This window comes from Pelodiscus sinensis, chromosome 13 (assembly GCF_049634645.1).
Source record: "Pelodiscus sinensis isolate JC-2024 chromosome 13, ASM4963464v1, whole genome shotgun sequence".
Taxonomy (NCBI): Eukaryota; Metazoa; Chordata; order Testudines; family Trionychidae; genus Pelodiscus; species Pelodiscus sinensis.
In genome coordinates this window covers 40980034-41003980 of record NC_134723.1, presented here as the reverse complement: position 1 = coordinate 41003980, position 23947 = coordinate 40980034, and the positions used below count along the sequence as shown (strand labels likewise).

At 39.4% G+C, this 23947-nt stretch overlaps 1 protein-coding gene across 4 annotated transcripts in view; it reads right to left on the bottom strand.

Annotated features, from left to right (window-relative positions):
* Positions 1-23947, bottom strand: part of AFF2 (ALF transcription elongation factor 2) — a 465157-nt gene that overhangs the window by 330690 nt on the left and 110520 nt on the right. For all 4 annotated transcript variants that reach the window (XM_075941077.1, XM_075941079.1, XM_075941078.1 and 1 more), the window contains one exon: positions 8556-8676. In XM_075941077.1, the coding sequence (XP_075797192.1) occupies positions 8556-8676 (121 nt within the window). The remainder of the gene's footprint in view (positions 1-8555; positions 8677-23947) is intronic.

Sequence of the window (23947 nt, the reverse complement as noted above, 5' to 3'; positions counted from 1 at the left end):
TCGCAGCACTTATTAAATAAGTTCATCTGATTCCTCTTACATTTTACAGCTATTCTTTTTCCTTCTGAAGTGCTTTTTACTCTATGGGTAAGCGAGCTCAAAGTTTATAATTGATATTCTGCTAATTTCATTTTGCTTTTTGCTTTTGAAAAAGTCATTCAACATATAGCGAACAAACACAATCCTCATATAACCCTTTAAGTTCTGCTGAAATAATCAGCTCTGCATTACAACAGCCCATTCCCATACACACTTGTTAGTCAAGAGGTAAGAATCACTGTTTTCACAACTATAGTTCATGTCCATGTATATCCTAAACTTCTGCAATCTGGAAGAAGATTTGAAGCTACAGTATATGAGAGGTAGGGTCTTAATACTCCATATAATTCCTCTCAAAGAGTGTTCATACTTCAAGTTAAGTCCTCCTTTCCTCCCAAATGTTGAGCAAAAGACAGAACATTTAAGCATGGATTCCTTTTCCTGCTTAAATTGTCAATGTTCAACTAGTCCATAGATGAGAGAAATATTGCAAAAAGATTTTTTTTGCTTGGTACTTCTAACATAAAACACTGGGGAAAATGATAATAAATGCTGATTTTCTTTGGCTCACTCGCAAGGATTGTACTGTATATTTCCACTGCACTGAGGCAGCAATTTAAAAGTGAACTGTTCAGTGTTCTCATCTGTGTAAGTGCTTCTAACCGGTTAATAGCTACAGTTTATAGTTACAGTTGCACAAGACTAGGAATCACTTTTATTCACTAGAAGTCCCTCGATTGGTCATTTTGGTGGCAAAAATTATATTCAAGCTAAGCCAAGAATAACCTCTTTGTATATGAGCAGTTTCCTTCAAATGAGTTGCACAATGTGCCATTTGGGCAGCAGCCAAAACCAGATTCTCTGTTCAACCCCCCAAATTAAAACAAGGAGATTCCATTGTGCTTAAGGGCACAGCAGGAATTATGATGCAAGCCTTAAACACTTACATACTTGTTCTGTTTCCTCCTTCCATACCAAACTTTTTAACTCTTTAAGACACAGCCCACATGATCGCTGAGTATCTAGATCACTCAGAACAACTCACTTTCATCCACGGTTTGGTTACATTTTCAATTTACATTGAACTGACTGTTTATAAAGTAAAGGAGAAAAGTAAAAAGAGTACCAGGAACACAGTATTGCCCTGTAACATTTTAATATCACCGCAGCACATAAAAGAGCTTCTTCTCTAAGCCTTTACGGAGAGACTCAATATTTTAATTTTAAGGCTGGATTTTCAATCATTTTTACTGTTAGAGGTATCTGGCTCTTGGGGTTTTTTTTTAAACATGCCACCTAATGCTCAATGTCATTTTACTTAACACTAGCTCTCTGTTTTATGCAAAATGTTCATGTCCTATGGGATGAAAGGCAGTTCATAAATGTGAGGTATCATTGTTTGTAGTCATTTTCTGGGAGTATTAATAAAAAAAGCTTTTCTGAAAAGCAGAAAGATAATTAATTTAAACCTCATGAGCCTATTTTAAAACTCTCCCAGGCCCTGCTTACTGAAGCCAGTGGAAGGAATATCGATAGCTTCAATGGGCTTTGAATCAGGCCCTCAGATCATAAATATCTTTGCAAATGAAGAGAGCTGTAGCTTGAAATACAGTTAAACACAAATAGAAAATGCAAAACCTGAATTCTCCTCATTGTGTGACCTCATTGAAGTCAAGGAAGGGCACTGTGTGCAATTCAGGGCAGAAGCTAGATTTAAGTCTTGACGTAGATCAGTAATATTTTTATTTTCTTGCTCAACACATTTAGCATTCTTATTGAAAAGCAGGGGATTTCGGGCAAGTCTTGCCACAAGCACTACAGAATTGAAATGAACTATTTCTGGCCATTATATGTCACTTTCAGGTTGGTGACAGGTTTTTAACTCCTTCCTCTTGATAATCCATCCTCTCATTAATACAGGAAATGCACACATTGCCATGTTTGCCTTTAAAAAAAAATAAGAAATAGAAATCTATTCAAAGGCTAATTTGCTCACTAGCTATTGCATTATGGGTCTACAAAGAGCACAACTAATGCATTCAGACATATCGGCCCAATTAATATGTTTTTGTGACAATTTTTGTGAAATCTTGAGGCTTTATAATTCATCCATTTTCTAATGCCTTTCAGCATAACCTCTATGGACTAGAAGGTGAGATATTTTATGCTATTCTTGAATATAGTGAAAGGGATATATCTTAAAAAGATTTAATAGTCTCCAAAGATTCATGGAAAAGCAAATTCCAAGGCAAATCCTCCAAAAAACTACTCATCAGGGAGTTCATCTATGAAATACCAATTATACCCCAACCTATTTATTAATGCAAAACATTAAAGGGTGTCACTAGTAAAACTGCAACCTCTGCCAGGAAAATTCCTGCACTGCTGATTTAAGCATCTGCAGACATGAGACCTCAGGCTGGGATCTGGTCAGCTCTGACAAATTAAACAGTACCAGTGTTTGAAAGGGAGACCTCTAGCAAGCTCACATGATCCATAACAGGCAATAGGTACTGCTCATACCTCTTTGTTCATGCTGCCCAAAACTGTGGTAGACAGCACAATATTTTTTAAAGTGCTTCTTTCTGCGTGAGACTGGAACATAAAGAGAACCTCTTATACACATACTAAAAATTACACACACACACACACACACACACACACACACACACACACACACATATGGTCCTCTGAAAAGTAGGTAAGAGACACAATAAAGAGGCAGGTGATTAGTTAGACACTCTATAAGCATACAGTACAATTAACAACAGAGAGATACTCTATAATGTTAAACTATATTTATGTTGCATTTTTGCCTACTAATCCACACTCTCTGGACTATTTTTGTTTGCTGTGTTGTTGGTCTCAGGGCAAGACCAACTTCTACTGGTGAAGCGACAAGGAGTCCTGTGGCACCTCATACACTAACAGATGTCTTGGAGCATAAGCTTCCATGGGCAAAGACCCATTTTTCGTGGGCAAAGAAGTGGGTCTGTGCCCATGAAGCTTATGCTTCAATACATCTGTTAGTCTATAAGGTGCCACAGGACTCCTTGTCGCTTTTGCAGATTCAGACTAACATGGCTACCCCTCTGATCCCTTCTACTGGTGAATGAGACAAGTTTTGAGCTTCACAGAGCTCACCTTCAGGATATTTTAAGCCAGGACTGAAGAAAATTCTGTGGAGCTCAAAAACGTAGCTCCTTCACCAACAGAAGTTGGTCAGTTCAAGGTATTACCTCTCTGATGTGGCCTCTCTGGAATATTTTTAACATTCTAAACTGCAGAAGAGCTGCAAATATCTCCCAGGTGTTGGCTATTTATCTGTTTTCTCGTCTTCATACAAAGAAGCACTGATAGTAGCCCCATCCATATCTCCCCATTTTGGTTTTAATGCTGCAGTGATTGGGGGCGGGGGGGGGGGGGGGAAAGGGAGAGTACGTCCTACAACAAGGAACCACTGAAATGGAGAGCAATGGAGGGAGATGTTTTCTATATTTTAAGTGCTCGTCTCCTTACCTCCACTTCCCCTCATGGTCCTTTGGAAATTCATGATCCAGATCTATAACTGATGTAAATCAGCCTAGCTCCATTAACTGTGTTGACTTTGCTAATTGAGGCTCTGACCCTGTGCTTGGTAGGTCACTCCACTTGCCCTTGACAGATACCTTCTCTTTCCCCTTCCTCTGCAACCCTAGGCTACGTCTACACTGCAGAGTTTTTGCACAAATATAGCCGGTTTTGCACAAAAACATCCGGAGCATCCACACTACAAGCGCGTTTTCGCGCAAAAAAAGTACAGTAGATCATCAGAAGACAGGGCTTTTTTTGTAAGAGTTATTCCTCTTTCTACAAGTAATAACCCTTTTTGCCCAAGAGCTCTTGCGCAAAAAAGGCATGTGTGAATGGACAATAAGGGTTTCTTGTGCAAGAAAACCCTATCGGAAAAAGCACAGGTGCTCTGATGGCTATTCTGTGAATGGCAATCAGAGCTTTCTTGAGCAAGAGCATCCGTGGCAGTGTGGATGCTCTCTTGCGCAAAACACATCTCTTGCGCAAAACACATCTCTTGCGCAAAAGCACATGGTAGTGTGGAAGCGCTCTTGCGCAAGAACTTTTTGAGGAAGATCTCTTCTGCAAAAGGTTCTTGTGCAACAAGCCTGCAGTGTAGACATAGCCGCAGTTGAGGGTCTACCTTCTTCTTGCTGCCCAGCTTTATTTACGTTCGACAAATGTCACTTCCAATTTTGCTTATTGATACAGGAGACTGGACCGCATTCTGATCTCAGAGTAAATTTGGAGTAACTCCAGATTGAATTACTTCACATTTGCATCACTGCCACTGAAATCACATTTTGGTCTGACTGGAAAAGAAACAAATCTACTCCCAAATCCCCCTTGCTTCCTGTGCAATCACAATAAACGTACATAGTACCATCAAATACAGATTCCAGTATGTCAAAATATTGGAAAGTAAGTCCAAATATCCTCTTTTGATACTACTGTCATTGCTAACTACCAAAACAGACCAAGTGGGTGAACATTGAACTATTCTTTTTGCACACACACACAGGGCAAATTATCATTCACACCAATCATTCATTGCACCTGGCAGTGTAAACGGGCTTTAAAGGGGACATAAGGTACATTTATACTCACTTTAAATGCCAATTTACACTACCCTGTCATAAGCATGATTTAGGCTCAGAGTTCACTTTCTGCACTTCCTTTGTACCATCACCATCCTTTGTCTTTAAAGCCAGATTTACTCCCCACCCATTTGCCATCAGTTAAATTTCCACTCTCATTAACCGAACCTGGATTGGGCCCTTACTAACACAATCCTACCAAGAAAATATCAGGGTACCTCTTTGATTTTAATTCCTCCTCATGTAAAAATCAAGACAAAATGGGTGAAGTATATTATATATAAAATTAATATTAATAACATATATCACATATACTGCCTTAATTTTCCTTGCTTCTCTATATTTAAAACAGATTAAAACTATTATTTTTGTGTATTTCTATCAATTTATTTACACCTATTTTTACACTGATTTCTATGCTGTTCTAAGAAAGTATAATTATAAAGGACAGTATTTTCAAGAGTTCACCTTGTAAAACAGGTGATGATAGGTATTTTTAAAAGTAGTATATTTATTTGTATGGACTATTATAGAAAACGCATAGATTTTCAAATGCAGATACTGTGTAGTCAGTTGTCCTATTCTGATCAAGTGGACATAAAATGAATAGACACATTTATAAATGTAAAACATATATTTCTGAGGGAATAGTATATATTAAGAATGATTTTGATGTAATTTTAATTCTCATGAAAGAAAATTCTGTCTTATTTTGTTTGCTCAGTTAATCTTGGGTAAACTGTCCACCCAATGCAATGCTTCAAAATGAACGGGGAGAAAAAAAACCAAAAAAAACCACAAAAATTAAATCTCAATAATAATGAGAATATATTTTCAGATCACTCATTCAAAAACACTCTCATTGCTGAAGAAATCAGTGTTTATAGGACCCTGTTATTTGATAGAAAGTGTTATTTAACTTAAACATACAATACAGCCTCAGTGAAAAACTGCTCCCACAAATTATATGAGGTCGGTAAGCATTTTCATAAAGCTTCAATCTCTTACATACACTTTTCCATAAAACTTTATTTAAAATCTGGAGTTATTTCTTTACATTTGGAAATTATTTCAAAGAGCCATCAATATGTTGTCTGATTTTTCATTAGGCTTCTATTTAATCCGATACACTCCAATACTGTGTCGCCTTATCAATCTTTAAAGTGTAGTTAATTCAGTGGGAGCAGACGACCAAGTCTAAAAACGTTTCCAAGAGGAGTAACTGTGACACTGAATCTCCAGATGAGCTTCAGAATGGTATGGCTGGCCACTGGTGGGCCCGTCTGACCTTAAGCTCTATGACGCTGTAAAGCCTTTTTTGCTTTGCTTCGTTATATCAAATGCTGTGAAATGTGCTGTTCCTTCTTCAATTAAATGATGTAATATATCAATAATGTCTACACACAAATAATTGAGGCTGAAAAAGCACTGAATCACATTGTTATATTTTGGGAAAACGTTCCCCACACACTTGTATGTTCTTGGTAGATTAATGTCACAACACTTGGCTTTTCCACTCATGAGCAGAACATTTTATATAGAGAGGCCTACATTCTACAAATTTGTATGCATATGCTAAACTTTAAGGAGAAGAATAGAAACAAATTAAGCACATGTTTAATTGGCAGTATTGGGGCCATCTTTGTTATCTCTCATGAACATAATCTGTGCATATTTTGGGAGTAGTTAGAAATGATCCACCAAGGTCATTGGAAACATTTTGAGCACTTCTATTAAAATGAGCCATTGTACATTCAACCCACCTTAGAACTCTGTGGTGACTTTTTAAAAAAAATGTGAGACATTCATGTCAGATCTTTGTAATCCACGTCCCATTTCTGGAATAGCTATTAAACATCGAATTCATCTTCAATAAACCAAGAGTTATGAAATACAAAAGGAAAAGATTAACTAGCTGCTGCAAATCAAAAGTACGTAGTAGGGTTGTTAGATATCGGTTAATTGAATAGTCAAGTAATCGCATTAATTCCTGTCAGTTACTCGACTATTCCATAGTCCCCAGGAGCGGGAGCAGCAGCCAGAGTCCTCTACCACCTGCACTGCTGCCTCTGTATCAGAGGCAGCAGCGCAGGGTGCCAGGTGGGAGCTGGTCTGCGAGGGGAGCCAGTTGAAAAAACCAGCTCCCCATGTAGACCAATTGCCTGCTACAGAGGCAGCAGTGCAGGGTGGCAGCAGGCCCCGCAGGGGGTCTGAGCTCTCCGTAGACAGAGGCTGCTCTGCCTCCCACAGAGTGGCCTCTGTCCGCGGTGAGCGTTGGCTCACCATGGACAGACGTTGGTTCAGCAGCAGCCACTGTCCATGAGGGGTCCTGCGGGAAGAGGCTGCTTCGCAGCAGCCTCCCCTGTCCCCGCCCTCTGTGCCGATGCTTCTGATAGAGACAGCAGCACAGGGGAGGGGGGAAATGAGGGGGCAGGACGCACTGAGGAGCCATCACTAGGGGAAACCAGCTTTTAAGCTGGCTCCCCCCAGCACCAGCTCCTGCTTCCCCCACTTGCTACCTCTGATATGGTGGGGGGGTGGGAAATGCGAGTAGTCGAGAAAATTAACCGATAAGCCCAGACTTATCGGTTAATCATATACTCAACTACTCATTTACATCCCTAGCACATAGAACCACTTTGTGATATAGCCGCTTTTTATTTCTATTTCAATCTTCGGGATTTCAGGTTTCAGTAGTCGATATAGTTTCAAAGGAACGACAATGGATTCGTTTCTGCTACTCTGACAGACAGTGAGTGGATCCATAGTTCTTGCAAACACATGCATACAAGCGCCACTCTTCTCCCACGCGTAGCCTCACTGAAATCAAGCAACCTATTCACTTTCTTAGAATTACGAATGTGCCCGAATGGCTGCAGGTTTGGGGACTTACTTTGCAAGGAGTCACTCAGAAGCCATTGGGATTGTGTGTACAGGACATGACAATGCCGTATGAGAAAGGGGGTGGACCAATACAAAATATCACATTGTACTTTTGCCAGATTAGATTTTAACCAGCAAAATAGTTTCCCCAATTGATCGGAACAGTCTCCCAACCTATAATTATGAACCCCACTTTATAATGGTCTTACTGATGACTTGCCAAGAGCATTCATCCTCCCTTCAGCTGCTAACAATGTAAAATGGAATGCTAAAGGGGTGTCCTTTCAATGGATGTCGGTGATTGGGAAGAGAAAGTGACATGTACATTTACATTCTGATGAATCCATCAGGGAATGCCTGGCTGAAAATCAAAGCAGCAGAAATAATCAAGGGGGACATCCCCTGGTGATGAAATTCTCAGGCAGCAAAGCTCCTTAGAGAAAATAAATCTCATCATAAGTCTCTTTGATACCCTTGTTATGCTCCCCAAAGAATTCAAACAGACATTCTCCCCCAACACTTCTTTGGACAATTATGATTGCAAAGGGAGAGCTTATGGGCTCATTATTAATGGAAGAGATTCTGGTTTGAACAATTCAAGTATATTTCCACTTTACAAAATAAAGGGATTAAATGTCAGTTTTGGAGTAAGAAAAATCTTAGTAAATATTCCTTTGGAGAGCAATATATGCTTATTGAGGGAGTGTGCTGAGCAATGAGAGAAGGAAAAGGAATCCAGGCGCCTTGATTCAATTCCTGGTTTTGTCACCAAAATGCTATATAACCTTGGCCCTGTTACTTAACCTGTCTGTGCTTCCATATACTAATTTCAAAGTTCTACCAATCTGTAGAGTCAGATGATCAAGATTGACATAATACTCTCTTCCTCAGAGGTGAGGAGAGGCTTAATTTTTTTCAAAATAGAAAAAAAAATTCAGGATGAAAGACGCTCCAAAAAGTGTAAAGTATCGTATAGCCATTTACCTTGTAGGGTTCCCCAAAGAGATTAAAACCTGAAGCAAAGAGATCTTCATCTTGCTGGACTTCTTGATTTCTTCGTTCCCATTCTTTCCTTTTAAGTGCATTCCGGTCTTGCTCATAGTGACTGAAAAAGATAAGATAAAAAGACAAACTATTATGATCCCCATAAGCCAGTTAAACATTTGTGGTTACCAATGTTAGGACAAAACACCAGAAATACTGCAATTCGAGCTGATGACTTTGTACAGCCATTCTGGGTCAGACCAACAGTCCATCCAGCCCAGTATCCTGTCTGCTGACAGTGGCCAATACCAGATGCTCCCGAAGGAGGGGACACAACAGATGATCCTCGCATGATCTCTCCCCTGTTACCCACCTCCAGAGGCTAGGGACACCATTCCTACCCATCCTGGATAATAGCCATTGATGGACCTAACCTCCATGAATCTATCTAGCTCTTTTTTTAACCCTAACCTTCACCAAATCCTCTGGCAAGGAGTTCCACAGGTTGACTCTGTGCTGAGTGAAGAAAGAGAGTAAAATCCATCCAACACTTTTTCTAAATATAAATTTGGGGTCAAAGTGTTGTACAAAACAGAGTTATTTTCATTAGGCATTCAGATGTGATAGAATTTGTTCCCAAGAGAAAGCCCAGCATATACTCTTAAACACACTGAAAATCTGCCTTTACTAAACTAGGACACTCCAAAGAAAAGTAGACCACATCATGAAATGAGCCTGCTCCAGTGTCATCCCACACTAGAACCTATAAAGGGTATAAAAGAGTTACATGGGGGGATCACATCCTGAAAGAAATCTTTCTCAATCCCCCTTCTTGTCTTCAACCGCTCCAACTTTACCAAGCTCATCACTGGAAGTAAGCTCAAGACATATCAGCTCAAAGTGGCACCACACCCTACCAGAACAGACCCCAAACCTGTAGACTGCTACAAGAACCTATAACCCTAACAATACACCTTTGATCGGCTTTTACACATGCCCGTTTCCCTGTGGTGTTCCTCACCCATGTGCATCAAATGCTCCAACCAGACAACCACAATTCTCTCAAATGAACTTGCAAAGAAATAAAGATTAAAACATCCTATCACCGTGGGTGAACTCTTCTCAAAAGGCGATCACGCTATATCTGACCTCTGAATCTTCATCCACAGAGGAACCCTGCACAACGGCTCTGAAAGATGAGCCTGGAAATGCAAATTCCTAACTCTGCTGGGCAATGAAAACCTTGGACTTTATAACGAAGACACCAGATGCATAGTCATTGCAATTTGTAACACACCCCACTGGCTGCTAATCCTTAATTGCTCACTTCATTTTAAGTGGTCTCCTAGAGCATAGTGAACCTCTTGTGCTTAACAGTCTGTCCCCGTTTGTATCTCGTGTAGACATTCTGGTTACCTTCTCCAGACCCGATGAAGAGTTTCCTGCAGCTGGAAAGCTTTTATTTGGTCCAATAAAAATATTACCTCACCCCACCATTTCTCTAAACAGAACTAATCATTCTAAAATTAAACACACACACACACACACACACAAAATCTGCCATTTCCAGATGGAGCTTTCTGTCAGAAAAAAATCAGAACAACTTGTCTATAAGTGTGCACGTATAAATGTGTAGGCACAATCTGTTCCTATATGTACACACACACGTGCACACATGTGCACACACAGAATATACCTATACGGAGAAGACAACTATGCAGTCCACCAGGCATAGTGACCTTTTCAGTCTCCTTGTAACTGGGTGGCACTGGCCAACATTACAGCACTGTACTGGAGGCAAGTGTGGTTCAGAACAACTATTTAAATCCCGCATGCTTGTTAATATTTAAGTAATGTGCAATTGTGAGTATAGGTAGGGGGGTCACTCATGCATTCCCAGACATTCCAATACTTCCGGAAATTGTATCCATTGGGATGAACCTGCTCCTCCCAGTATGACCTCATATGCATAAAGTGTACGAGGTCATGCTGCATGGAGAATGCCCTTTTGAAAAGTACGCTATGCTGCTCGCACCAGCTGGACCTCATACATGCAATATCACACTGATGGGGCACAGCAACTTGCTGTTCAAAGTGGAATCCGCGTACGATACCAGACACAACCATCTCCGATCCGGTCTCAATATCAGTCAGGGCCAAACCACCCAAAAAAGAGAACTGCCGAGCTTAAAACAGGTGAATCGTCGGCTCAGATATAGGGAGTACTTAAAAATGTTTCACATAGTGCTCTTGCTGAAGGAAAGGGCTTTACATTAGTCGGATTTAGTGGCAGGTAATCCAGCATACAAATTTTTAAAAATGCCTATTGCCTCATAGCAGCGATAGCAAGACGTTGGTTCTCTTTATGTCAGCTGGCTCTCTGCACCTGCCAGACCTAGATGACAAGCTGAGAGATCACATTTACTCCTCTCATGAACAGGACTGAAGTATTTTGGTTTCTTGTTTTCACAAACTACTTCCTGCTCCTCTGTAATTAAAACACGGAAGAGGATAAAAAAAAGAGGAGAGAGGCATGTTTCAACTTGCATTGACAATCCCACATGAGACAAGCATTAAGGGCCACGTCTGTGCTTTCAACTCAGATCTGATTTGGTATAAAGCTTTTGGCTCTATTTTGTGTCAGTTAATTAGCTACAAATTCCAGATGACAATTTGAATAGTAGATTGAGCGTGCATGCTGATGTTATCCGTTGTAAGAAATATTTGCATGCTAGATTTTACATATACATGCGCGTGCACGCACACACACTTCCTTATGTAATGGAGACGAGTGAATTCTGATCTCCTGATGAGAATGAATTTAATCTCCACAGCTTTACTGCACTTGGAAGATAACCAAATATCTACAACTTTTGCCTTTTTAGCTCAGCATGATGTTGTATTGGAAGCTTCACATGGAGAGATATAATGAGGAATGAACTGCACAGTGATGAGGCTTTGACAGTGTATAAAGTCACTGATTTCTGAGTGAAACCACAATTACTAATTTGAAGCACCAGCTAATTAAAACCACAGCTATGTATTTAGTCTCTTGTTATACCTACTGCAGTTTATAATTATGAGGACCTCTTTATCTACTCAATTAAAGTTCTTATGATTCAGGCAGGTTGTGTTTGAACCTGCAAGACCCACAGAGACTGTCTATCTCCCGATGATTCCATGCAATCATAGAACTGGAAGGGACCTCAAGAGGTCATCGAGTCCAACCCCCTGCCTTAGATTTGCAGACTTGTTTTCATACAGGGAGGATTTTTTTTTAAAAAAAAAAAGACAGACTAATGCTACGAAGTAAATCTTAAAATCAGAAATATGAAATAATAATCGGTTTCAGCAATGCAGGATCATTTGTGCTTAGAGTGAATAGGCTTGAGTATAGTGTATGAACAGGGTGTGAAGTCACCTAAGTACAAAAGGCTGAGTTAAACTAAGTTTTCATTGTCTTTCCCATTTTCGGGTTGGAAACTCAAAAAGCAACATCATCTAATTTCATTAGATTTACAAAACATTCTGCCCTAATGATCTCACTACTTTGGATCATTTGCTAGTGTACATTTATGGAGGAAAACAAAGGAACTTACTGCAATATACCTAAGTAGGGATGTTAAATTTAGTTTAGTCAACTAATCGACTAGTGGATGGATTTTATTTATCGGGGTGACTAGGGATGGCACTATCAGATTTTGGAGGCTTAGCAGTTATAGCAACTTCAGCCATAGTCAGGCTAAGGGAGCTCTCCAGCCAGGTGTGAGAGGCATGGACGGAATACAAGTACTTTCCCTTCACTCCCTTAGCATCCAGGGAACAGGATGAAAAGCAAGCCGCATCCTGGAGCACATGGCTGCTTCCTGCTCCTGCCCTTACAAAATTCTGCCCTTGTTACTAATTTAGGCTTTGTTATTTGAAAGCTGTGTTCCTTCCTCAAGCACACAAACTGTTGAGAACCCTGAAAGGAATCATTATGCTATATGATAGCTGAGCAAAATAGTAAAGGTGGCATTTTAAGTCTATGTAGTTCTTACATTTTATCAATCTCAATAAAACGGTTTACTCTGCTTGGTGGTAGTGATGTTACTAAACCACTAAGGCAAAATAATGAAACAGTGTTTATTCAATGTGGCACAACTTCTGTAAAATTAATTCCATTTAATTAATATAGTATTTACCATATTAACTATGTATACAAAGGTAAATAACTCAATGTTTTCCTACCAAACATATGAAAATATTTCTCTTTTAGCAGATGTCCTCATGAAACCAGAAAAAATACATATTTAATTCACCCTAGAGATAAGCACGAAACAGAAGCTCACTCCCGGGGACTCTGATGATGTTTACAAACTATTCCACTGAGCGGGTACATCTTATGACATCAGGAGAACCTGAAGTGATGGCTGCCTTCCATACCCTCTGCAGATATCTATACTTATCACATGCTCTGCAGTTTGAAGCACTGTGTTACTGAAAAAAATAATTAATGTTAATTTTGAATTCTCCATTCATATTATGACATAAAAGCTTTAGGTAATTCCCAATGACTAGTTTCTCCACAAATTTATTTCTGTTGCTGAAATGCTCAGCACTGAGCTAATTCTGCAATTCATATTAACTGCAGAAAGCCACGTATTTAACTTTGAAATGTACACAGATTAAAAAAGAATGAGGTCAACCTTTACTCTCTATGCCCAATACTAAAACCTTTATCCAATATGAATTAGCAAAACAGTGGATTTTGAGGAAGAGGATCAGAAGAAGTGAGAGGACAAATGACTGAAAGCTTTGGAGAGGAATAAGAGAGAAATGCTGTCAATTGTGAAAGTGAATGACAGAAAGCTTTGGAGAAAGTCAAGAACCTTTCTTGAGCAAGAGTTAGGGTACGTCTAGACTATGTTTTTCTTCTAAAGGAGATGTGCAAATTCGGTGCTAATTTGCATCTCTTCTTCCGATCGCTTTTTCAAAAGCGGGTTTTTCAAAAGTGAAAGTAGTCTGTACGTGGGAAGGTTTCGGGAAAAAAACCTTTTTTGAAAAACCGCGTAAACCTCCTTTTTTTAGGACGGGCGTTTTTTTTCTAAAAAGGATTTTTTTCTGCAAAAACTGTGTCCCGACTATTTTCACTTTCGAAAAACTCACTTTCAAAAGAGCGATCGGAAGAAGATATGCCAATTAGCACCGAATTTGCGTATCTCCTTAAAAAAAAAGTAGTCTAGATGTACCCATAGAGACTGAGCCTCCTGAAAATTCTTTATCAGTTTTTCATTCTATCTTCAAAATAATGTGTATTCTTAGGGCATGTCTACCCTGCAATACTATTTGAGATATTGGAGTATCTCCAAATAACTATCCCAAGTCTTCACAGCTAGCCCGTTATTTCAGGCTCACTATTCCGATGTCCCTGTAAACCTCGTTCTACAAGGAGTAAGGGACGTTTTGGAATAGCCCTGTATTTCGAAATTTGGTGCTGTGTAGATAGTGCCAAATGACAAAAATAAGCTATTTTGAAATAGCATAGAAATAAGCTACACAATTTACATAGCTCAAACTGCGTATCTTATTTTGAGTTACGGTGCAGTGTAGACACATCCCTAATGATGGAAGAATTTATTTGAACAAAATACTGATCTTCTGTGGAAACCAGAAGTAAAGAATGGGTTTCCAGAACAAGGCCCTGAGAACACTGAATTTATAACTGTGTTATTTAAATAATGGAAGTACCTGTCCAAGGTTGCTGCTTCCTCATTCTATCTTTAGGATGTCAGGATATCATTCTTGTTTAGTTTTGATTGGACATTATGGAGATTGTTGATGTATGCTCAACTATCTGCCTTGAAAACTGACTTGTAAGTCAATTCAGGGTTGACCTTTCAAGGTGCTTAGCTCTACGGCCCGAAATCATCACAGTCTGTGCTTTACTTTATGCGAATAGTTCAACTGAAGTCAACAAGACTATGCGTAAGAACTGTGCTGGACTATAGCTCAAGTATCCCTAGTCAATATTTAAGGTATTTTAAAAAATATAACAAACAACTCTGAGGCACAGAGAATAGTTCTGCCTTCTCTCTATCCATCAACCAGGGAGAATCCTGATTTACACCAGAGAAAATGAAAATAACCCCTAGGGTTTTCATTTTCATTGCAATTTTGCCATGAACACCGTACTAGGGGAACGGATTCAGAAAATAAGGTGATTACAAAAGCCAGACTTTAAACAAAATGTTTAGTTAAACACTCCTTCCTTACACATCAAAGCTTTTACTACACTGTAAAATGATACATTTCACAAGCAATATTACATTTAAATCTACAATGTGCTACCTCTTCTAACAATCACCACCATTCTCTTGACTTTAAATTACATTGTCTTGATAATCTTACTGCTTAGCACTGACCAATTAGGCCACACTTAGAATATGCCAATTAATTAAACAAAACAATATATTGCATACTATTCACATTCAATATTTACTTCAATGCTGCATTTTTTAAAAGAATGAATGAACGTATAAAAAAGTATCAGAATGTTTCGATCACTGAATGTCAAGATCAATTACTTTTTTAAGTTAGAATATTCTATCTTTGATGTTCAAGAGTTTTACAGAGATGGTCATGCGTTATCAATTAATAATATGTATTAAAAAACGGTGCCATTCACTGTAGTGTGTTTGCTACAAAATACTCCCAAGAGACCCATAGGCAATCTGTGGAAATTAAAAACAAGAGGTTAAAGGCACAGCTTATATTCATAACATTTGGGTTTTTTTAAGCATGCAGATAATTTTATTTTAGTTCAGTTTTTGCCAATTTCAGTATTATGTAGCTTCAAACCTTTCCTTAACATGAATTTGGGAGGAACAAATTCCAGTACCTTTATAGGATGGAATGGATAGCAGAGATAAGCTCATGAATGGTAAAGAGTATAAAGAAGAGATGATGTTTCAAAGGGGAGCATTTATTGTTTCCTGTATCATAGCACATTGTCTCTTGACATGATTAGTTATCAGTCTGAGTTATCAAAAACTAGTATGAAATAAAGCATTTACGCAGTTATGCTTCATTGATGTCAGCTATGGGAGCATGAAAATCTCCATGAAGTTGTGTAATTGATGTGTAAATCAGAGCTCAATCACTCTGTAATAGAAATGGTCCCACTGAAAATATGGTTGTTGAACACTATTGCACCGGGGTAAAAAATGAATGGAGTCAAGATAAGTCTTATTTATTAAAAATGATAATAACTGGCAATTTGCACAATTTTCTCTTCGAGAGAGAAGCGCTGTCAGAAATATTTATATGCAAGCTACAGACCAATATACTTGGATATCCTTATTTGGCAATAATTAACTGTTTCTGTTTTATTAAAATGCTTGGGGACATCGTTATGGATATTTATAAAGCAAATTAAAAGAACACATTCATCCTTTGAAAGGCGACACATGTAAACGAAAGCAGAGATTGTAATTTGGTTAACAATGTGTGTTCAAGGTACATTTTAGATAGCTAATAAAACCCTGCTGTCATTTCACATTTGCTATCTGGGAAGCAGCAGGGCAAAAACTGAAAAATACTTCAAGCCAAGAATAAAGAAAGCCCAAGAAGAAATAAAAAATGGTTACTATGTAACTGCTACTGTGAAATTAATTAAACAACAAGTATCCACACTAAAAGACCTGGTAAATATAACACTTTTCCAAGATGCTTTATTTAATGTGGGATCTATCTTGCACTTAATACATCTAATAAGATAACATTAAGCCAGGATTATATTTTGCAAATTACAATGTGTTAGAGCATCCATGTAGACCTTCCCAGAAAGGCTCCACATCCTAGTATTCGAGTCATTGCTTATCATGCCACACTGGTAAACTGTAACAAATTTATATACACATGTGTGAAATTCATCAGTGACTCTTGGCACTAGATAAATTACATTCAGGATAAAGGAGCTGGATTAGGAAACTGTGTTAGATGGGTAACCTGCTGTGAGGGGGAAGACTAAGGATGGAGTTTCAGCCTAAATTCTGAATTTCCTTGCTCTGTGAAATTAACTATTTTCACAGTCATATTTCTCTCTACAGCTTTTTCTCTCAAAGTTCCACTGATGCTTTTTGGGATGTCAAGTTCCTTCAGAACTGACATTATGACAACAAGCCCATTAAGGCTTAGCCAAGATCTACATTGTAATTCATATACATCCAGGCTATGTCTAGACTGGCATGATTTTCTGCAAATGCTTTTAACGGAAAAGCACTTTTTGCGGAAAAGCATCCGTGCCAATCTAGACGCGCTTTTGCACAAAAAAGCCCCGATCGCCATTTTCACAATCGGGGCTTTTTAGCGCAAAACAAATCTGAGCTGTCTACACTGGCCCTTTTGAGCAAAAGCTTTTGCGCAAAAGGACTTTTGTCTGAACGGGAGCAGCATAGTATTTCTGCAAGAAGCACTGATTTCTTACGTGAGATTGTCAGTGTTCTTGCGGAAATTCAAGCGGCCAGTGTAGACAGGTGCTTTTGCGGAAAAACTTGCCAGTCTAGACACAGCCCCAGAGTATACAGCCTAACAGCTTTTTAGCTGCCATTATAGTTCAAAAGTGTATTAACATCAGTGGTCTATGCATTCGTATACTATGGAAGCATAATATGGAACGTGTTGAGCTGAGTTTTGTGTACTATGCTTAATTTACATTTACAGCAAACACCGTATGATGCCATGACAGCATCTACTTCTGAATGTACCAGCACATAGCACGTATCTGCCTATTCCTGAGGCATAATGATCATTTGATGTAGTAAAAGATCTGAAAAATAGTTGCAATTGATTTTCAGTTTTGAATATTTTTAAATACCCCCACAAGGTTACTACATTTTCTACATTAATGGCATTTTAAAAGATGAAAGACGTTGTAATAAGATGGGAACACACACATACACATGCACACAAATTCAATAATCAAGTAGTATTTAACATAGAAAGGCTGCATTCCTAAATCAGAGATGAGTGCATTTTCAGAATTCTTCACTTGACTCTTGCCAATATTTTTATAATTACTATAAAAGATACTGATTAACATTGCTAGTCAAAGTGTTTGGTACATACTTTTCATGTTACTTCAAAAAACAGAATTACTCCTCATTTTACTGGCATTTCATTGAAAAAAATGCGAGACAATCTGCAGCTAGCAAGAATTAAAGCGAGCTTTCTAATATAAAACAACCATTGATTAGCACGTATTCTTGGAGCCAGATGAATCAGCAGACTCAAATGATGAAGTATTTTCTCACAGAAGCACACCCTTCTAGTCATCTAATAACCGTACTGATTTACTGACAGGTGCCTCTACACAGCTGAGCACATTCACACGCTATGTGGCTCTTTAGCCACGTACTCTTTATCTTACAATGCGCGTTCCAGAACAATAATACAGGTAAATTTACAGTTTGATAGAGTTACTCTTGATCTCATTTGCAAACTTTAAATTGAAGAAGAAATGTACATGGGCGATTGTTGGTCGCAGAGGGCCGTGTATTTTTTGGCTATGCCAAAAGAAGGACAGAAAACATGTCGTATGGCTTTGATCCAGCCACAACTTTATTATCGAATGTCTGGGATTATTTGTCAGATTAAAAGGTAATTCCATGATCATTCCATATCTGCCATGGGCTTCTGTCAGCCCCTTTCTTTTTCCATCTATGTGCCCCAGTGGACCCACTCCCGCTGCGCCTTAAACAAGGGTTAGATTGGGCTATAAGGAAAGGGCCAAGGATAGTCATTGGCCCCCGACATCCTCCCCCCATTCTGCTCCTTTATCAAACAACTCCTTTTTTAAGTCCTTTAGCTAGCGATTTATCTGGCTGCTGCATTCCTTCCCTATGAACTACCTTCACTGGACAGCTGCCTCACACTTCCATAATGGGTTGCGACAAGGCCTCCCTGAATGCCTTGTAGGGAAGGTGTAAAAAACCCAACTCTACCTCGGCTACTCTTCTGTTAAGGGAAAAATTCCTTCCTAGTTCCCCTAGAAACCATGACTATTGTGATGCCCTCAGCAGGCCCTGACCAGCCTTGGTATTTTGCCATCTCTAAAGGAGAGAAGGTGAGTTTGGCTCCATCAGGTCTGGGGAAAAGGGGCTTCTCTCACAGGGCTGGCCACGTTTTTAATCCCCCAGCCCTTCTGGGCCCTGGCAATGTGTCCGCATTGCCTTGCTGAACTCCTCTCCACCTCCACCCACACAGGCAAAGCTATTTCCCTTTCCCCAGAAAGCAGAGCAAGAGCCCCCCTCCCCTATTTTAAGGAGCAGGGTGGTCACTGGTCCGGAGCATCCAATGGATAGGCAAACACTGTTGGAAGGCTAATATAATTTTATGTATTGTTATTTGCTTCTTGGCAAGAGGTATTATCTTCCAGTAAATTATTCCTATCTCAGTCGAAACCCTCCATAATTGCTTTCATTTATTGTCGTAATGTCTACGAGAAAGAAAAGAGATGGTCAAATGCAAGGCTCCCTCATTTCAGATTCGAGCAAATATGCATTCCCTATTCAGCGCTGCTATAAAATATACTGTCCGTCTCTCAAAGAGAATAGCAATTTACAGGAGCTGTAATGATTTTGTGGCCACAAAAGACTTCATGGTTATCAAGTGGGAAAGAACCTAGAACATTCTGCTTCAGAATTTTAACCCTCCCAATCACTTGACGTAAAGGAGAATCAGTCACACTTCATATGAAAGTAGAACATACACATTTTTATAAAAGATTAATAAATGATTAATGGATATTTAAATAAATGGGTAACCATTTTCGGCAGAGTCCAACAGGTCACCAGGTTCTATAAATATTATTCATACTTTTGTACTGATGAGTTGATACCAATTTATAACACACATTACTTATGCATGTAACATGCTTATAACATCTTTTGTTATTTATTGAGCCTTCATACAATATTTATAAATGGAACCTAATAACACATAACAGAATAATCTTTAACGGTAGACATATTATAAGCTATCAGGAGTATTAGGGTTTATCGCCTCTCCAGAGGACCAATCCGACTTCCATTGGCGTTTCCCCCCAGGAATTCAGTACGTGATGGAATGGACCCATGTACTTCCTGTTCACATGATCACAAGCATGTGAGCAGCTCTGACACTGAGGAGAACAGTGGTGATGTGCTGGTTCAGATTGAACTTCCCTGGTCTGGCACTCTTGGGACCTCACCAGTCCCAAACCAGGGAATGTGCCAGATTAGAAGAGGTCAATGCTCTCTGTCTCTCTGGCGTGCCAGCCCCCTGCTCTTCTGGCCTGCCAGCCTCCTGCTCCTCTGACCTGCCAGCCCCATGCTCCTGCAGCCCATGAGTGTGCTAGGGCTCCACTGCCAGACCCCAGAGTGCCGGAGCACTTTTTGCAGAAAAGCGTCCATGGCCAATCTAGACGCGGTTTTCCGCAAAAAAGCCCCAATCACCATTTTCGCGATCAGGGCTTTTTTGCGGAAAACAGTACTGTGCTGTTTACACTGGCCCTCTTGCGCAAATGATTTGCGCAAGAGGGCTTTTGCCCAAACGGGAGCAGCACAGTATTTCCGCAAGAACACTGACGATCTTACATGAGATCGTCAGTGTTCTTGCGGAAATTCAAACAGCCAGTGTAGACAGATGGCAAAATCAGATGATTTTGCGGAAAAACTTGCCAGTCTAGACACAGCTAAAGTGTCCATGAAGTTCCTGGAATGCACTCAGGACAAATTCTTGTCACACAAGGCAGGGGTAAGTAACCATCAGGGCAGTCATTTCACATTCAATTCAGGGAAGCATTGGTTGCAAATCTGAAGGTCACAAAATGATAGATTTCATGATGCCAGGGAAGAGAGGAGTAATAGCGGCTGATTAGGGACAAAAGACTTTAAAAAGCAGACTTTAACAAACTCACAGAACTAACTAGGTCATGGGAAGAAAATCAAAGGAGGAAAAAAAGGTGTTCAGGAGAGCTGGCAGTTTCTCAAGGAGACAATATCAAAGGCACAAGGGCAAACTATCCCAATGACAAGAAAAGAGAGGAAGAATAGTAAGATGCCAACATGGCTCCAGTAGGAGCTCCTAATGTCCTGAAAAAAAAACCCAACCTACAAAAGAGTGGAAGCATAGACAATCTGCTACAAATAAATGCAAAAGAACAGCACAAACACGTAGGAAGAAAATCAGAAAGGCTAAAGCACCAAATGAGTTACACCTAGCCAGCAACATAGAAGGCAATAAAGATATTTTAAAATACATCCAGAGCTAGAGAAAGGCAAAGAAAAGCACAGCCTCGCTCTGAAATGGGGAAGGACAGTTGGAGGTGTCCAATGTCCATCTTCTTCAATAAAAAAGTTAGTTCTCACCAGATGCTTAACACCACTAACAAGGGGAAAGGAGCAGAAGCCATCTGGTCTAGTGGATGGGGGGATGCCATAGATATGTAAGGCTTTGGACACAATTCTACATGGATATATCATGAGCACACTAGGAAAATGTGGTTTAAATCAAATTACTGGAACACAGGTGCATAACTGGTTGAAAGAATAGTTTCCAATTGTTTTCTGCTGAACTAGGAAGACATGTCCCCTGGTGCCCTACTGGGGGAATTGCAAGCATTTTGAAGAAAGAGATGGAAAGTTGAAATAACCTTGACAAACAGAAAAAGTGGTTTGAAATCAAGATGCAATTCAATATAGTGCAAAGTACTTACATTTTAGAAGGAAAAAAAATCAAATGCGCAACTACAAAATGGGGAACAATAGGCTAGGCAGTAGTACTGCTGAAAAGAATCTGAGGCTTAGAGTAAACCATAAATGAGTCAATATGAGTTAATGTGACGCAACTGTGAAAACGGCTAATATCCTTCTGAGGAGTAATAGCAGGAGTGTTGAATATAAGATACAGGAGATAATTGTTCTACTCTATTCACTGCTGGTGAGGCCTCATCTGGAGTAGTGTGTCCAGTTCCGGGTGTCAGACTTTAGATACAATATGAACAAACTGGACAGAGTCCAGAGGAGATCAACAGAAATGATAAAAGTTTTAGAAAATCTGACCAAAGAGGAAGGATTAAAAAAACTTCACATATTTAATTCTGAAAAAGAATACTGAGGAGGGGACCTAATAACAGTCTTCACATATGTTAACAGCTGTTACAAAGAGGACGGTGATCAATTGTTCTCCATGTTTACTGAAGAAATAATAGGCTTAAATGGAGCAACGGAGCTTTAGGATAGATATTAAGAAAAACGTTCAAACGTTCAAACTATGAGGATAGTTAACACCTGGAACAGGCTTCCAAGGGATGTCGTGGGATCCCCATAATTGGAGGTTTTTAAGAACAGGTTAGACAAACTCATGTCAGGGACGGTTTAGGTATAGCAGCCTCAGCAGAGGACTAGGGTTAGATGACCTAAGTCAACCTCCTTTCCTGTCCTACATTTCTATAATTCTATGCAGAGAGACTAGAACCTGTAGCAAAACAGGTGCATCCAAACTAGCTAGCAATACTGGTTACAACATAAACTTAAGAGCTAGTAAAGCGAATAGCAGCAATTAATTTGCGATTATTTATATGAATCCTTTAGATAAGCAAACGAGTTTTAGTATGCTCCCCGCATTACTTTATAAAGATAGCTGACAATAATATTTCATCTGAGACAGCATGTTTTAAATTAATATTGGCAGCATATGACAGCCAAAAAACATTACTGCACTTCAGATCTGAGAGAGGAAATTGCAAAGTGATTAGTCAGAGAAGCTGAATGGCCGAGAATAGCCAGTAACAAAAAGGGAATCCTAGTATGTGATTGATGATTTGGTATGGTGATCTTCTCAGATTTCAAAGCTAAGCAAGCTTGGTTCAGTCAGAGCTTTAAAAAAACCCAACAGACCTCAAAATACTGATGTGCTTAAGAAGAGGTAGCGGCTTAGTGGGTGGTACTCATTCCTTTGTTTTCAGTACCAAACCAGTGCTCAAATGTGACAGGGACCACTGAGCTACTGGAAGTGCTTCTTTTGAAGGAAACATCAACCCAATGTCCTGAGACTGCCGAATACTTGTGATGATTAAAGATTTTGTCGTACTTTTAGTAAGGGGGGGGTATTGTTTTAACCTCAAATTCTACGTAAAGGTATGATTAGGATTATTAGTAGAATAATATTACTGCATCAAGTCTTAGACCCACCTCACGGTAGGTGTTATACCAACAAAAAGTCTTTACAATCGTTGGCCTATTATAACTTGGCATTCAATGGCATATAATGTTTTTTATTCACTTCCTGGCCTGAATTCTTGCTGTGTGCTTTTTAAAAATTGTGGCAGTCCACCAGCGTTGGCTGTATTTGATTTGTTTGTACTTCACTGGTTTGCAATGGATCATTTTCTATCTCACGTTGGTGTTATAAGGTGTATCAATAAGGGTGCGTCTAGACTGCACCATTATTTTGAGAGAACTAGCGTTCTTTCGAAATAATGCGAGCGTCTACACAGCCATTTGGTTATTTTGAAATGATTTCGAAATAATGGGCAGCTTATTCTGAAATCTGTAAACTTCATTTTATGAGGAATAATGCCTATTCCAAAATAGCTATTTTGAAATAAGCATGCAGTGTAGACATACCCTAACTTGAATAAAAATCTTTGAGATCCTCAGAGGAAAGATGCTACCAATGTGTGGAATATTCATTATTATTTTGCTACCATAACTATCCATAACAATCTTAATACTACGAATGAGGAACAGTTGGTAGAATATCATACTCAATGGCTGTGTCTACATTGGCACCCTTTTCCGGAAAAGGGATGCTAATGAGACAAGTCGGAATTGCAAATGCCGCGGGGGATTTAAATATCCCCCGCGGCATTTGCATGAATATGGCTGCCGCTTTTTTTCGGCTCGGGGCTTTGCCGGAGAAAAGCGCCAGTCTAGATGGGATCTTTCGGAAAATAAAGCCTTTTCCGGAAGATCCCTTATTCCTCTTAAAATCAGGAATAAGGGATCTTCCAGAAAAGGCTTTATTTTCCGAAAGATCCCATCTAGACTGGCGCTTTTCTCCAGCAAAGCCCCGAGCCGGAAAAAAGTGACAGCCATGTTCATGCAAATTCCACAGGGGATATTTAAATCCCCCGCGGCATTTGCAATTCCGACTTGTCTCATTAGCATCCCTTTTCCGGAAAAGGGTGCCAATGTAGACACAGCCAATCTGAAAATCTGTGTTCATGCTTCTGTTCTGGCATGAAAATTCTCCTGGGGAATCACCCTTCCAAAAAATATGTATCCCAAATACATTTGCAAAAACGGCTTTTAAAATAGCATCCTTGACATGCAAACAAGGAAGGGGCATGTTTAACAAATTTATTTGAT